Genomic DNA, 18361 nt, shown 5'->3' on the forward strand with positions numbered 1-18361 from the left:
GCACAGAAATATTTCACAGGCCTTGGTTTTAGGACCCATTGATGATATAGAGAAGGTTTGAACAAAATCTGAGATGGTGCAGCACCAACCTTATCTGATTTGAGATGGAATGACTCACATGCAAAATAATAGAATTTTAATCATGTGACAAAATATGTGATTTATTGCGATTAACTATAGAAATTCGGCGATTAATCACGATTATGAAAAAAATAATAGTTTGACAGCCCTAGTGCAGAAAGTAGGGTGACCAGACGTCCCGAAAAATTTGGGACAGTCCCGATATCCAAGCAGTTGTCCCGAATCCTGCCCTAATTGTCCCGAAAATTATACTCAATCAGAATACTGAGTAGTTATTTTCTGATAAGTGTCTGGATGCAGCCCGGCTACTTTGTTTCTTTTTGACGTTCTATAATTAGGTGCGAATATGCACTGATTTCGCGAAGCCGAGGACATTGAATGTGCACGCAGCGCAGCAGGCAGAGCCAGCGTGTGTGCAAAAAAAAATACGTCGGAAGTTCGGCCTAATGTCCATGTCGTTTAGTACAATTATTTTGTATTCTTACTTAATGACCCATAATTTTGGCAAGGCTTGTTATTAGCGTTAGGCTATTATTCTAATTCTGAAAGGTCTGATTTGCACTGTTACGCAGTCATTGCTTTTTTTTGTTTTTTTCCCACAATGACATTTTGAGTATATAATTTCTCTGTTGTATTTTGAGGCAGACTTGATGTTTGAATAAAAATGTGTTTTGGTACAGGCCTACCACCCCCAACCCCCCCCTCCGCGAAAAAAAAGCGTCCCGAATTTCAGGCAATCTCATCTGGTCACCCTAATACAAAGTGACTTACAAAGTTATGAATTGTGTGTTGAAAGATTGAAAGATGGTTATAAGAATAACTTACAAAGATAAGTAAAGCAATATCAAAACAATACTGACAAATAATAAGAATAGTGATTGGCTCTTTCTTAGTTAATTGCCAACTGAAAATGGTACCCTTGATGAAGGCTTCTATCATGAGCCATTTCAATAACAATACCTGCAAGTTGACAATGTAGAGTCTTGGTCTCTTATTAGCAGGTCTGTTCATACACCAGAGGCGTGGATATTTCTTCAGCACCTAATGAGCAAATAATATCAAAACTTTATTTAGAGAGATGATAAAGTGATATCTTCATAACTGTTTAAATTCTCATTCTCCTACCTTAAGGCTTGAGCCCAAACAAAGAATGGTATCAGAGCGTTCAGCTGCCTCTATAGCTCCCTTCCAGTTAAGCGGTTGGTCCAGGGTGCCTCGTTCTCCAAAGTGCACAATAGTGTCCCTAAGATCTCCTCCACAATGACAACATTGTCGCCCAGTTATATGCCTGTGTACAGCTGTGCGCTCTGTTACATCAAAGAGACGTATGTACTCCCTCACTGGGATGCAAGTCATACACACCTACAACATGAAAAAAGGAGAATTTAGTTTATGGTACTTTCAGGTAGGAATTCATATATCAGTTATCAATAGGGTTGGGTATCGTTTGGGTTTTATCCGATACCGGTGCTAAATCGAGACTTTTTAAAACGGTGCCGGTGCCGAAACGGTGCCTGAACCGGTACTTTGTTCTTACAATAAAATGGTCTAAAGCATGAATTGCTTTTTTTGTATTGATAAGACAAATTTGAACATGGAATTGAACTGTTCAATTCAATATTCAATTTACTATCAATATCTCATTGCTCCTACAGCTTGCCATGGATGCACACACAAGTAAGCTCTGCTTTCAAGTTTACCCAGTGTAGGCAGTTTGCCATAAGGTATGTTAAAACCGCTTGCCATAGAACTGCCAGTCATGGAAGGACTACTTTCCAGTTAATTCAGTGTGTTCCCAAATGCTTCAAGAAATGTCATGTCTTCCCCCATAACACGCAATAGTTTTGAACATGTTAGGTTACATGTCGGTGTTGAAGTGTTTAGATTCCCAGCGCTAGTAGGCATTTTAACAGCAACTATGGCTATGCGCTAACACCAGTCAGCTGAGTTTAATTAGCGATAACTTACAGAGATGGTTCCGTAGCCTCTTTCACAGCTCAGTGACATCATTTTAACATGATCTTCATATTCATTGTGATGCTATATGTGCCTCATGCACATGAAAGATTAATATCATGCCATTATGTTGTTTAGAACACACTGTAAAATAAAGTTTTCACCTACAACTTTGCTGATAACATTTCAAATAAATGCCAGTTAGCGCATTAGCGAGGATATTGTGTAAAGTAGGCTATACTGTTGATGTTGTTTCATAGCCTTTTGCCTGTGTGTAGTTAGGCCCACTGCTAGATTTTGACAGGAGCTTGTGATATCGCTTTAAAGCTACTTGGGCTCACGCAAGCTGTCAAACACTGTCCTCTCTCTCGCCTATGTGGTGCACCCCTCTGGTTTATACATCCAGTGTTTATGTTAACTAACTGTATCTGGATGTACTGCTATCAGAGCAAGACGTTAGAGATGGCGCATGGCATGCAGTGATGCCTCGTATAAAAAAAAACGCACCGAAATGCACCGAAATGAGGCACCGAAATCAACGTTATTATTCGATGCAGTTACTACCGTTTGCGTCGGCACCGGTGCCATATTAGAACCGTGTTTCGGTGCCCAACCCTAGTTATCAATTACATTTGATGTAATCAATTACCATCCAGTGTTTCCCATATATTGACTAATCTGTGGCGGGGCGCCATGAAATCAAAATCGGCCGCCACAGATTAATATTCTATGTTTAATTTAATTTAATTTATTTTAAATTAAATATAAGATCAAATCCTTGCATTGCCATTGAGCTGCGCTTAGGCAAGCAGCCTTTTCTTACCCCGCCCCACTCTCTCTCGTAGCCTGCTGCCCCTCCTCTGCATGTGCATTTAACAAAGTATTCACGATTGTTGAAGGATTGTTGTTGCCACATAGAAGCATTGCATAGAAGACGTCTGGCTAAATTGCTATTAAATCCGCTTAGCATCGTGACCATGCTGCGCAAATTTGTTCAAAACTGCTGCATTGAAGTTAACTCTGCTAAGGTCTTATCACAACATAGTAGGCTACATTGAAGAGACTAAACGAAGTTAAGTTATGCAATCAAGCAGTATCTCAAAGCTAACGTTAGAATACTGTTTGGATGTCGAATTTAGCATGCTTAGCCTACTTACAGCTCCTTGTCAATTTGGTTGAAGGGCTCATTTTATTGACTCCGACACTGAATGTTAGCAAAATCCCGATGTAAATGGAAAAGTGTTTTCCAAAATTCAAAAGTGCTTGTCCCAAGGAGAAGTACGAACCTTTATTTTAAGTATGTAGAAAACGTTATGAATTGCATCCACACATCGGCAGCCTTTTAACTGTGTTAATCACGAACGTCTTAAAGTGACAGGCACTCAATTAGACCTATACACTACCAAGACGATCTTAAACAGAGGCTGGAATGGTGCAGTATAATACAGGATCTCCTTTCGTAAAATGCCTTATTATAAGCAGAAAAGTGAAAAATGCTTCACACCTCTATGAACATGTTTCCATGTAGCTCAGAGAGGTTTTGCCTGGGGAGTCCACTTCTTAGGTGGAGTCCATCACAGTTTTGAGAGACCACTTGCTGAACCTGTCAAAACACAAACAAGAAAACAGTCAAGTTTCAGTTTCCGTTAAAGAGATGGAATTATATAAATAATACTCAATTCTACAACAAGTTTGCTGGGAAAAGAAAAATATCAGTAAGAAGAAAGTGTATATAATATAAATTACTTGGTAGAGGAGCCTTAAAATTCCTAATGGGGCATACCAGTTTTTCTTTATGCAACATCTTGATGCACATGTGTGTGAAAGTGGGCTCAGCTTGACTCAAATCTGCCACTCTAAAAAACAGAGAGACTTATTAGTGTAAAGAGAAGGCAAGATTAAGCTTTAATTGTATATCCTGACATTGCTGAAACTGCACCTGAGCAATAAATGTTATTATTTATACAGGAGATATAGGCCAGCAGGTTCAACCAAGACTGAGAAATATAAATCATGTGATAAACTAATAATAACTAAATCGTCGTCATCATCATCATCATCATCATCTAGTAGTACTACTATGTGAACAAGACATACAGAACGGTTCCATGCAGCCAATAAACGGTTTCGAATCAATTTTTTGGGAATAAACCGAATATGCGTGTCTTGTAAAAACCTAAATCCTGATTGAAATAAACCGAAAAAGGCCATATTCGGTTTACTAATAAACCGTTTGCACACCCTAGCATATGCTTGTTTTAAATGGAATATTGGGTCATTAAAACACCTTAAATGCAATATGCTCCTAGAAGGAAGAGTGTTGTAGGCCTGCGCATGCTCAATTCGCACAGAATTCGGATGAAATGAACCAATTCTCTCTCACGCACTTTCCTAATCATGGCAAAACAATGCGCACACTTTTGGAAAAAGGAGACAAACTTATGTCTTGCAATCATAAAAATGACATGGAGTTCATCGACGGGAGAAAATGTCGTAATAGCTACGTTTTTAAAAAGATTCGTAAAAAACTTAATGAGGCTGGCTATCAACATACGCCTGAACAAGTGAAATACAGGTGGAAGACCCTGAAGACGTTGTATTATGCAGCCAAAAGAGGGAATTCCACCAGCGGAGATTTACGTCATGACGTTGGGAACATATTTGTAGGCTGCGTCACTGACTTATTCGGAATAATGTTGATTGCTATGTAAACAGAAATATGCTCAAAATGTGACATTCTACTTGCTTGTAAAGAGGTTAAACGGAATATTGACATAAACGGAATCAATAAACTGATTCAAAGCTGTTTATTCCCGGCATGAAAATGTGCTGATTGGGGCAGCCGTGGCCTACTGGTTAGCGCTTTCGGACTTGTAACCGGAAGGTTGCCGGTTCGAACCCCGAGCAATAGAAAGCGGCTGAAGTGCCCTTGAGCAAGGCACCTAACCCCTCACTGCTCCCCGAGCGCCGCTGTTGTAGCAGGCAGCTCACTGCATTGGGATTAGTGTGTGCTTCACCTCACTGTGTGCTGAGTGTGTTTCACTAATTCACGGATTGGGATAAATGCAGAGACCAAATTTCCCTCACGGGTTCAAAAGAGTATATGCTTACTACTATACACCTCAAAGTGCAATAACTGATGCTAACAATGTTAAAATGCTAACCATGTGACTTATCTAACCTAGCTAATCATTTTTAGTAGTTATGCTAACTATGCTAACTAGCATGCTAACCATGCTAACTATGTTAACCATGATACTTAGCTAACCTAGCTAATCATTTTTAGCAGTTGTTAACTATGCTAACTAGCATGTTAACATGCTAACTATGCTAACTTAGCCAATAATTTTTAGCAGTTTTGCTAAAAATTTTAACAATGTTAACATGCTAACTATGCTAACCATGCTAACTAGCTACAGTGAGTAGGAGTCATAGTTGATGACAAGTAACAGTTACAATGGCTGAACAGTTAAAAAGTTCAGTAGTTTAAAGGGTTAAATTGTTTAACAGTGAAATATTTTAGTGAGGACTTTTACTTAAACAGTTTTTGGCAGAGGAAGCAGTTGAACAGGGTGTGTAGTCTTAATTCGCCTTATTCACCTGGCGGCCGAACGCCATTGAGGGGTACACAAACCCGGAAGTTTGACTCTGATGCATACGATCCAGCAGCACCAGCAATGGAAACTCCAGAATGGACCACCAAGTTTTTGGCAGAGGAAGCAGTTGAACAGGGTGTGTAGTCTTAATAGAGCCAGTTTGTATGCTTAAAGCCTGAGACTTAGGATTCTAATTGCTTAACGGCTCTATTGTGATGTCATCAGCCCATGTTAAGTCTATGGGGAAATTTTGATTAAGTCATTTAGTCGCTTCTTCTTCTTCTTCTTCTTCTAACGCAGTTAATGCAGCTTCAACAGTTTAACGTAGAAACTTCATTCAAACTATGTTACGTAGGTCTTACTTAGGACATGTGGGCTATGTATTTTTCAGCTTTGTAACTTTTATACTTTTTAAACTATTAATTAAAAACTACTCAATTTCCCCATAGACTTAACATGGGCTGATGACATCACAATAGAGCCGTTAAGCAATTAGAATCCTATGCCAGGTGTTCCGGCCACCTGGATCAACTGCCAGTCTCAGGCTTTAAGCATACAAAATGGCTCTATTTGCCTTATTCACCTCGAACGTTCCACCGAGCCTGAGGGGTACACTTAACCACTTCCGGGATTTCTCACAACGCGATTTATCACACTGCTATGTTTCCCAATGCACTTCAACACACAGGAAAAAAATCAAACAGAGGACAAACGTTTCCCCAAAGATCAGGGACTACGTCGACAATGGATAATAAACATCAGAAGGGATCCTGGTCGTAATTTTAGGGAGAGTTTTATTATATGTCTGGTGCTGTAAGGCTGAGCCGTCTCCATGACTAGCTTGTATCGCTAGCAGCTAACTAGAACTAGCAAGTTTTAATAAATAGATTAAGGCAGAGAGACAGGTTGTTGAAATATACAGCCTAGTCCAAAATTAGTAGTAGCCTATGTTATTAAAATCTACCACCACAGATGCACTAGTATAAGCATATTCTGAGTGACCTTGTTAGCTTCTAGGCACAAGCTAACCTAGGGAACACGTCACATCAGTTTTCCTAGCTAGGAGGAGGATGTACACATCGAGTCTGATCAATACAATTATACATGTATAAATGCTTATATGATTACATTTTATTTGCTGATGCAGATAAACACATACACAAGTGTGCTCGGAGCATTTCCTCCCAGACTGCCTTGTGAAAAACTGTGTTTGCATGGAGTTCTATCAGACCAGAGAGGAGTGTTGTTTAGATGAATTAAGTTACTAGTTTGTAATGCATTTATTAACTGTGTAGTGACAGTGTTTCTCTGTTGATGATTTCCAGTAATGTTTCCATGGATCTCGATGATCGATATGGTGTAATTGGTTACATGAATTGAACATAAATATCCTTGTAAAAGACCTAATGGGACACATCAATATGTTTCTCTTATACTACTTCCAGTGAAGACACCCCCTCCGCACCCAGACCATGAATATGCTACACTGCCTCCCTCACTTCAAGATCAACTTGAGGAAGCCCGCAAGACCATCGGTGATCAAGAACTTTTTATTTTAGAGCTTCAACAAAAACAGTTTTTGATTTTAAAGGTGACGATAAACAGATTTCATTTTATACAGGGTTCCCAGATTATGATACATTTAAAGCTGTGTTTATGGCCCAGAAACCTACTGCAGAAAATATGGTGGGATCATTATTGTTGAACTTTATGAATCTATACAAAACCTTTACAATCATTATTGTTCATCTTCACGAATCTATACAAATACTTTATCATAATTATTGTTCATCTTTATGAATCTATACAAAATCTTAACCAATATTATTGTTCATCTTTATGAAGCTATACAAAACCTTAACCACCATTATCGTTCATCTTTATGAATACAAAACCTTAATGAATATGATTGTTCATATTTACAAATCTATACAATATGCGAACTTGTATTGTTACCATAGCACCTTATCATGGTCAATGCATCACAGGATCAGTCCCTGTCAGACCATATAATCACTTCTCATGCTCTTTACTTTTACATACCTGTGAGTGATTTGATTTTTTACATGTATGTGTGTGTATGTATAAGCTACTGGATGTCTATCTATCTAAAGAATAAAGTACAATTGTATTACACATGGATGATGTCCTTCATAACTTTATAATTTAATATACCGGAACCAGAACAGGCCGGAACATCAGAAAACATTTAAAAAAAAACATTGATAGGCACAATGGTCTAGGTTTGTAAAGGTAACTTTGTACATAGAAGTTGGTATGGGGAATAATGTAAAAAGGCCTGCCTGTAAACTGTAAGCATGGAAAAGGAACCAGATCAGAAAACAGGCCGTTCAAAAAACATTGATAGGCACAATGGTCTAGGTTTGTAAAGGTGACTTTGTACATAGAAGTAGTTGCACTGAGTCTCCCTTATCAATGGCTGCTCAAGTGACAGCTCCACCTGAAAAGATAATCAAACTTTAGACACTTGACACTTCAGAGTTGATATTAACAAATATATGGCATATACATATATGTGTGTGTGTGTATATATATATATATATATATATATACATACATATATATATATATATATATATATATATATATATATATATATATATATATATATATATATATATATATATACATATGATTTAGCTAATTGATTATATAACCTGTACACCAGCAATTGTTGAACATTTACCTGTACAAGTACATTGACAGTAGCCCAGCCTAACAGCATGTTGTAGGCCTACTGTAGAAATTTCACTTAAATTGCAACTGCAACATGCCTGCTTGCCAACGTTCAAACGACAACGAAAAAGATAATAAAACAACAAGAGGGTTGAGTCTGAATGACACTGAGTTTTTAGACACTGAGTTTTTGTAGTTAAGAAATATTTTCGTATAAAAAAAATGGTCATTCTTCAATCTCCTTCACTGACGCCTATGGAAAAGGCTTAACGTCCCAAAACAACGATCAATGATCATCAAATTTCTCTCTCACATTGCTCCTCATAACCATCTATAAAAAAAGTGTTTTTTATTTTCTTTTTGAGCACATCCGAATCCCAGGACATATCGCACTGGACCTTATAATAGGCTCGAGATATAATTCCAAAGGGGGCAGATAGGGGCCACTGCACTTAAAACTTAAAAAGATGAAGCTTTCCGAACTTTGAAATTGCGATCAGTGACTGGCATCGGGTGAACGAAGCTTTTCGAAGTTGAACAGGCTATTAAAAACTATTTGCGCACCTCCATGTCACAGGAGAGACTGGGCTCTCCCTTCTATGAAAAAGACGTTAGGCTACCTGCAAACTGGCCTATGATTTGATTGCTGAGTTTGCGGCAAAGCAAGAACATTTTTTTGGCGAGTCAGTGTAATTTATTTGACCCAGTACAGGACATTGACAGTAGCCCAGCCTAACAAGCAAATGTTGCAAAATACATCAAAAGACGCAATTAATCAGAAATAAATAATGTAATCTGCATCGCTTTATTTAACAAACTGCAAGCAAGAAGAGCATTGAGTTCGCTGTGAGGCCAAACCCAAGAGCAAAGCCTATCTGTTAAGGCAGTCGATAGGCTATATAACGAGCTGTGTGCCTGGAAAGACGATAGATGACGGCTCTGGTCATCCCATACCCTCCCCCCACTTCCTGTAGCCTACCATTATGAAGGCCTGTAGCCTAAAACGACTCGTTGCCGTTTTGTGACATTAAGTTTTTTCACGTTAAGCCCCCCTCCCCCATCCCCTTCTTTCACAAGCAGTGGGGGAGCGCGGGGCACAAAGTAACACTTTTTGGTAGACAAAGGAGGGTTCTCCGCGCTTCTGTCGTTTGGCCACAATCCGTTGCAACCAGGCCAGGACAGATATTTAAGAGAGAAGGAGAGACGCCGGTGCAGCTCAGATGTCTTCTTAATTTTCTTTATTCTTTAGTAAAAGGTGCAGAACATTATTAAACTTTGACTAACATTTCGATGTGTCGATGTTTTTGACTAACGAACATCGAAACGTTAGTCAAAGTTTAATAATGTTCTGCACCTTTTTACTAAAGAATAAAGAAAATTAAGAAGACATCTGAGCTGCACCGGCGTCTCTCCTTCTCTAACACTTTTTGGCTTTGGCTAAATATTTCTAAAATCATTTGAGTTTCACTTGTCACATGTTTTAACAAGCAACACTTGTTATTGAACTAATAACAGACGTGTGTCGAAAATTTACTTTATTTTCCATACGGAGAAATAACATATGCAGTCTAACCAAGGTCAATCTTGCCAAAAAAGCCCTCAAACCTGAAAACACATGAGGCAAAAGTGCAAAACATCACAAAACTAACTAAACTAACACGCGCATATTTTTGTATTGCAATCATTGTAGCCTACAGTTGTAACAGCGCGTAACAGTCGTTTTACTCCCCGGATGCGCTCATTATAAAGAACGTTTAACTTGTCCCAAAAACAGCTATCAATTAATCACCAAACGTCTTATAAACAAGTATTGCCAGGAGCGACACCTTGCAAAAAATGATAACAATAGGCCTAGGCCTTTATATGGCTCTGCTCCTGCCTAGATTCGAACTCAGAACTGCCTGAAAGTTGCAGACCTGTTCTGGAAATACGTGCATTAACCCACTCGACCGTCAGACAACGCTATCTGCTTCGAGTAGGCCTATTGGGTAGGACTGTAGCCTACACTGGTTGCTGTGGCACAGTCTTGAGTGACCGAATTCGTTTTTCTTTGTCATATGAATGCTTTCATTTTGTTAACATTACTGTTAAGGAGATGCTGTAGGCAAAGTCTATATTTCAACCTTGTGAGTGTAGTAAAAAAAATCAGAACTATTCACAAGGTTTCTGGGCAGCATATTTATGTTCTGTTAGCAAGCAAACTTCTCATGACTACCGACAAAGTAGCCTACTGCCAGCTGACGAAGCTCTCATTTTAAAACATTACTGAGAGACAGACACTGTACAATCAAGAAATCTTGCCACTGAATCCAAAACTATGTTTAACATTATGTACAAGGCTTAGGCTACAGTGGACTAGCATGTTGCAGGGGCTGCTAAAAACACAGAGAAACGCACTGAAAACTCGGCCAATCACAGCCCTTGCTGTCGAATGCTCCGTCTGGTTCGACCGTGGAACTCCACTGCGGACTATGCTGCCCCCAAGCGGCTGCAGTTGTACTTACATTTCACCATTCACCATGATCGTGAATGAAGTGTCAATTTTTAACTGGGACCCACTGTATATATATATATATATACACACAGTATATATATAAGATATAAGTATATATACTTTTTTGATCCCGTGAGGGAAATTTGGTCTCTGCATTTAACCCAATCAGTGAATTAGTGAAACACAAACAGCACACAGTGAACACACAGTGAGGTGAAGCACACACTAATCCCAGCGCAGTGAGCTGCCTGCTTCAACGGCGGCGTTTGGGGAGCAGTGAGGGGTTAGGTGCCTTGCTCAAGGGCACTTCAGCCGCGGCCCACTGGTCGGGGCTCGAACCGGCAACCCTCCGGTTACAAGTCCAGAGTGCTAACCAGTGGGCCACGGCTGCCACACGCACATACACTGAGTGTGCAGTGAATTAGGTACATCTGGCATTGAAATGATCTGGCATGAAAATATTACAGCTACATGCTGGTAGTGGTAGGTTGTTTACAGCTGTGATACTTGCGAACACAACTTGAAAGATACAGGTAATATCTTGGACACTCATTGTACAAAAAAGTCAGGGTTGTGGAAAAGCTCATCTTAAGATTGAACAGTATGGATCCTACAGTATGTAAATTTTAAACAGACAAGTGATTTGTAAACTAATTACATTTTGAAGAACCTTCCTCAACCCTGGCTACACTGCTCCAAGAACTGAGCAACTCGTATCTTAACATGAATGTTAATACTTACCTTACCTTATCACTTACCTGATAGTTATACTGTCATTATACTATCATTGTCAACAAGCAATAGCAACATGTTCATGCATTGTTACTTTACTGTACACATTTAATTAACTGTATTTTATACCATTTGTACCACTTTGTATTATACCATTTTGCAATAAACCACCCCCCCCCCCCCCCCAAATAAAATAATAGTTTGACAAAAAAAACTAGCAGCATGCACCTAGCCCTGTCTGGCTTTGCTAATTTGAAACAAAATAATATTTGAGTAGATATCAATGAGGCTTATGTGATACTACATCAACTACAGATAACATGTTAATAAGATAAAATAGACATGTTATTTTCAGTCAGACAGGGAAAGGTACATTGTTGATATAAACTCAAAATGAGCATTTAGCAAGCTGGTTTAACTGTGGCAATGCTATGCGAACTGAGCAGTTTGTCCACTTAGCACTATGCTACCTGTAAGCTATGTTGTAAGGTGCCTCATTTTCCACACCGAGGGAAAATACCTAGCCCTCACAAATATGTGTGATGGGCTCCTATTAACTGTCGATTAAAGACATGTTAAGTGTTAAATAAAATCTAACATAGTACAGACAGTCAACAACTCCATATCACAGCTAAGCTTACTACCCCTAGCTGCTACAAGCTAGCAGAAATTGAGGCAAATTTGCGTCCATTCTTACCTTCAATGCCGTGGATAAAACCTTCGATCCAGTTACTGTATCCCTTAATTAACACAGCCCGTGGGATGTTGCAGTCGGTACTGGCCCACTTCTCCACATTTTGTATCGTTAATTCGGCAGACAGGAAAGATTGGTGGTCCATTCTGGAGTTTCCATTGCTGGTGCTGCTGGATCGTATGCATCAGAGTCAAACTTCCGGGTTTGTGTACCCCTCAATGGCGTTCGGCCGCCAGGTGAATAAGGCGAATTAAGACTACACACCCTGTTCAACTGTTTAAGTAAAAGTCCTCACTACAATATTTCACTGTTAAACAATTTAACCCTTTAAACTACTGAAATGTTTAACTGTTCAGGCATTGTAACTGTTACTTGTCATCAACTATGACTCCAACCCACTGTAGCTAGTTAACATGGTTAGCATAGTTAACATGTTAGCATTGCTAGCATTATAAGCATTTTTAGCAAAAAAGTTAAAAATTAGCTAAGTTAACTAAGTAACATGGTTAACATAGTTAGCATGTTAGAATTGCTAACATTGTTAGCATTTTTAACAAAACTACTACAAATGATTAGCTAAGTTAGCTAAGTAACATGGTTAACATAGTTAACATGTTAGCATTGTTAGCATGCTAGTTAGCATAGCTATTAAAAATGATTAGCTAGGTTAGCTAAGTCACATAGTTAACATGTTAGCATTGCCAACATGCTAGTTAGCATTACTACTAAAAATGATTAGCTAGGTTAGCCAAGTCACATGGTTAGCATAGTTAACATTGTTAGCATGCTAGTTAGCATAACTACTAAAAATGATTAGCTAAGTTAGCTAAGTCACATGGTTAGCATTGTGGGGTCATCCCTATGTTCCCCGGGTCCTATGTTCCCCGGGTCCTATGTTCCCCAGCCGCACGGCAAGGCACGGGTTGGTAAAGTGCTGTCGCGCGTGTTTGAGCTCCGAGTCGCCTCTTCTTGGAGGAAGAGCGCATGTTTGAATCTGCAAGCACGTTCACTAATGAACATTTCTTGACGAAGCTGGCCTATCTTAGCGATATATTTGATATATCTTAGCGATACATTTGAGTTAAATGTCCAGTTACAAGGCAAAGACAAGCACCTACCTCACCTAGCAAATAAGATTACTGCATTCACCAAAAAACCTTGAGTATGGGACAGGCGCCTCGATCGCGACAGTTTTATGACTTTGAGATTTCTGAGCGAAATCGCTGAAACGTCTGATTGGGAGGCACTCTTGTGATCCCATGTATTAAACAGTAGGCCTACATCACATCCCTGCAAAGTTTATTTCAAAAATATTTACCAACCAGCAGTGCTCACTCAGTATGACTGGATTATGGATCCATTTAATGCAGCATGTTGGCATTTCATTGAATATATTGTACAATGCTGTATAATGGCCTATGCTTCCTAATATGTTGCTGGAAAACAGAAATATGTGTGTTATGTATTTATTTATTATTATATCTGCAGCACCAGCTGATTTTAACTCCGTTGAAGAGGATATATTTAGAACTTGTCATTATTTCAATAAATTTCACAATTTTAAGCTTGACCCTACCACTTTCTTAGAGCGATGAGGGACAGTTGGGGCTCGAGAATGCCCCCTCAAAGTGGGGAATGAAAGAAAAAGTTTGAGAACTACTGGTCTAGTTTGTTAACTACCACAGTCACGAGTTGGGTCGCGATAGTCTGTCATTTTTAAAAAGTGGGTCCCCAGAAAAAAAGTTTGAGAAACACTGTTAAATCTAGCCGAGTCTGCATGGCTTCAGTCCCAAGCTTGTCATTGTCTTTGCACTTGGCATGTCATTGTTGATTCTTACTGTACAAGAGGTGAAGGAGGGGATCTAAAATAGCCTTTGGTTGAGCTGTCGGAAGAATGGGATTAATTTTAATGGAACAAAGAGAGATCAAACTACTGGGCTGTAGACCCAAAGGGACATTTTTGGATTATTGACGAGTCAGACCAAAGGGGCTTCGGAGCAACGCGCAGTCCCCCCTGAACGGAAAAATTAACAAAACAAACCTATTAAATATCAACTTAAAAAGGCATGTAGTTGTAGCGCGTTTCTTCTGTGAGAGGTGCAGCTCGTGTGTGTTGCTGTCCTCAATTTAGTGCTGAAGCGGACAATGCGAAGTTACCTAGAATGTTAACTTTGAACTTGTTATATTCAGTAAAGAAGCACTACACAAGTAAAACCATTGTAGGCCTATGTTGTAAAAAATGTTCTTCATCTATTCTTTTACTCCGCTATACTCAACGTGGAAGTTAGGAAAATCGCCCTTCTGGCTTGTGTCAATATTGCACCGTGCGCGTATGTGTAGGTCTACCTGGTGTGCTACGGCAAGCAACATTGATAGAAAAATACACTTTGCTACCGTTTGTGCACGAAATGTGCACTCGCAAGCATATCCCATGCAATTTCCGTGGTCAGATACAAGGCGGGGAACATAGGACCCTTTTCTACAAAAAGGGTCCTATGTTCCCCGGTCCATACAAATAGCGGGGAACATAGGACCCGGGGAACATAGGACCCGGGGAACATAGGTACGCTCCCAGCATTGTTAGCATTGCTAATTAACATAGTTAGCATAACTACTAAAAATGATGAATTAGCATGTTAGCATTCTTAACATTTTAGCATAACTGCTATAAATTATTAGCTAAGTTAGCTAAGTCATATAGTTAACATTGTTAACATAGTTAATAGCATTAGCATTATTAAAAAAAAAAAAAAAAACTGCTAGAAAACATTAGCTAAATTAACTAAGTTAAGTAACTTGGTTACCATTATTAGTTAGCATAACTGCTAGCAAACATTATAGCCATTCCAACTGTCAGTTATGGTCAACTATCTACCTAAATAATTTAACCAGGGCTCAAAATTAACTTTTTTTCTCAGTGTCCCGCAGCTGTCCCGAATTCTATTTGCCACTGTCCCGGACTTAACCACCAGTGTCCCAAATTCAAGTTCTTTTTTTTTCCCATTCTATATAATAAACAGCATAATAATCAGTAACTTGCATTACATAATTAACTCATTATGGTCCACCATGTAAGTTCTGAACACTTAATTTATTAAACACACAACACTAATTTTCAGAGTTTGGGACCAGTTTCTCAGTGAAAACAATAAGTAGCATGGGAAATTACCACAAAGCTGTCAGATAGGCTACTCTCCCGTATTCGTTTATTTTCTCAACAATAGCCTATAGCTTAGAACTGCCACAGCAAGATGTCAAATGCTAACTTGAATAACCGTTTTCATAGTTATAGGCTACCTTGCAACACTATCGTTTTGTCAAATCACAGTTGCAGTAGGCTATTTAGCTCAGCATCGTATTAGTGACGTTTCGTCCGTCACTGACAGAAAACACACAGCGTTTTAGTCAGAGGGGACTGTCATCTCGTTTTTTTTTTAGAAAACCATTGTAACCTTAGGCCTACACTATCAGTCAAAAATGTTCACAATTTCATGAAAAAAAAATGCCATTTCCTAGCCTACCTGCTTGCTAATTAGGCAAGTTAAGTAATATCGGAAAGTGAAAGAATATCGGAGGCATATCACCTGTGCCCTATTTTTGTGTCGGCCTATGTGTCACTTAGGCTAATTCATTTTTATACAGAACCAAGACGGCAGATTCCTAAGGAAACGCAAGCACCCATCCCATTTGGGTATCTTATACTATATTTGTACCAAAAATGACATTGTAGTAGGGGTGGGCGATATGGACAAAAAATAATATCTCGATATTTTTTGTGATTTTGACGATAACGATAATTAGTCGATATCCTTTAAAAAAAATGTTTTGTTAAAGTCTGAGTTACTTTACAGCTCATTATTTATGAATAGCATCATTACAATAACCAATAACCTAACCTGTGACTTTTTAACCAAATCAACCAATGCATTGTCACTCTATGACACATTTCCAATTCTGCCCCCACTTGTGTGTGTGGCAATGACATGGTCTAGCCAGCTACATTAGAGAAGATGAATAGGCCTAACAGTTTCCCAAGAGAAAGTCTGAAGCTGAAGTTCCTTTCAAACCTTTACATAGGATTCACTGTAAAACTAAGAGCAGACCAACAGAGTAGCTTACATCTCAGTTATTTCCTTCTATGTTTTGTTTTAGAGCAATCACGTAGGCTAGCATTCCAAGTTACAGAATAGAAACTAATGCGTTAGCTTATGGCTAATGTATATGAGAAATCCCATAGAGATGCTAACGGTTAGCATAATCGGTAAACGTAGATATTTAGAGCGAACTTCAGTCCATTTACAAAAGAGTTACATGAGAATAGTTATTTTTTTACAACTGACGATTAAAATACTCAAAGGCTAATGTTTTCTCTCCATATAATACCGTGTAGAAAAAAACGTGACTGTCTCATCAATGCTACTTGAACAGAAGTAGCCGCATAAAATCCCAAGTAGGCTACTCTCGCTGCACAAAATAAACATTAGGCTGCGTGGGACAACGTTGTGACCCACTAGTGATCACGCGACACTTGCTCTGCTGCACTTCTCCCGCATAGCCTACATCCTGGGAATGTATGAGTCTTCAGTGCGTGATTTCGAGTGTTTTTTCCCCATAAGTAATTTAAATACTCGATAATGTCAATTTGCACATCGTTAAAACAACAATCACGATATTATCGCAGACGATATATATCGCCCACCCCTACATTGTAGCCTTCAGTGATTCGAAGAGCAGTAAACAGTGTTGTAAGGCTGCGTGTAGCCTACAAAACAGATTCTTTTTACAGATCAGTTGGCTAACGCTGCTTTTTCCAGCTGCACGTTACGCCAGGTCAAATTTTGTATCATTTTATTCAGACGAGAAAGATACGTTTAAATTCACATGTTTACAGTTTAGGACTAAAGTAACTATTTTGCAATTTTCTTTGCCATTTTTTCTACTGTCCCAGAGTTGTCCCAGACATCATTCTATTGTGTCCCGGAAGCATTTTTTATGGTCCCTGGGACATCGGGACATTGTTAATTTCGAGCCCTGAATTTAACCATTTAAACTATATATTGATTTTAAGGTTATGTTAATTACTTACAAAGCTCTGAATGGCATAGCACCTTCATATATCTCTGAGCTTTTAATATCTTATCAACCTCAAACGAAACTTAGATCATCCAATTCTAATCTTTTAATCATACCCAAAGTGCTCCACAAACAAAGTGGAGAAGCTGCTTTTATCCATTATGCCCCCAAACTATGGAACACCCTGCCTCTGTACATCAAGCAGGCGAGTTCAGTAAATATTTTTAAAAAAGATCTGAAAACATACCTGTACAGGAAAGCTTTTAGTTAACTCGTCTTATCCTGTAGACTACTTTTTCAGATTATTCTACATCTGCTGCTATTGGAGGGCGCAGCCAGCCAGAAGCAGATGGGCTCCCCCTATTAAGTCAGGTTCTGCTCAAGGTTTCTTCCTGGAATATGGGAGTTTTTCCTTGCCACAGTTGCCATATGGCGTGCTTGTGGGGGGTAAGAGGGTTAAGGCTGCCAGTCTTATGACATGTAATTTTGTATATTTTTGATATGTTGCTGAGTGGATCATAAACGGCCCCAGCAATGAAGAAATGTGATTGATAATGACTGACTGACTATTATTTTGTTACATGCTTCAAATGTAAAGCCCTTTGAGCTGCATTCTGTGTATGAAAGGTGCTATACAAATAAAGCTTATTATTATTATTATTATTATTATTTAACTGTTCAGTCATTCCAACTATATTAAACCTCATTTACCTAGCAACCAATATAGTTTGTTTTTACTCTACTTTTTACTTTTACATCATATTTTTGCATTTTCATGCACTGTATTTCCTTCAGGAAATGCTTTTCTAGTTTTTAATTAATAGTTTAAAAATTATAAAAGTTACAAAGATGAAAAATACGTACGTAGACCTACGTACGTAGACCTACGTAACATAGTTTGAAAGAAGTTTCTACGTTAAACGGTTGAAGCTGCATTAACTGCGTTAGAAGAAGAAGAAAAAGCCTAGGAAGAACAGTACAGTGCATTTTCATGCACTGTAATAATAAACATCATCAGCATTATCATCTACTAATTAC

General features: G+C 38.7%; 1 protein-coding gene across 3 annotated transcripts in view; it reads right to left on the bottom strand.

Moving 5' to 3' along the window:
* sirt7 (sirtuin 7) overlaps window positions 1-18361 on the bottom strand; it is a 34335-nt gene that overhangs the window by 6832 nt on the left and 9142 nt on the right. For all 3 annotated transcript variants that reach the window (XM_076277779.1, XM_076277777.1, XM_076277776.1), the window contains exons 5-8: window positions 3821-3893; window positions 3542-3640; window positions 1207-1443; window positions 1042-1122 (exon numbers count right to left, since the gene is read on the bottom strand). In XM_076277779.1, coding sequence (XP_076133894.1) covers window positions 1042-1122; window positions 1207-1443; window positions 3542-3640; window positions 3821-3893 — 490 coding nt within the window. The remainder of the gene's footprint in view (window positions 1-1041; window positions 1123-1206; window positions 1444-3541; window positions 3641-3820; window positions 3894-18361) is intronic.

The sequence above is a fragment of the Alosa pseudoharengus genome, unplaced genomic scaffold (genome assembly GCF_046254945.1).
Source record: "Alosa pseudoharengus isolate Yale_2024_CS ecotype anadromous, Long Island Sound unplaced genomic scaffold, YU_APseudo_1.1 YU_APseudo_1.1_scf_11, whole genome shotgun sequence".
In the NCBI taxonomy this organism is placed as follows: Eukaryota; Metazoa; Chordata; class Actinopteri; order Clupeiformes; family Clupeidae; genus Alosa; species Alosa pseudoharengus.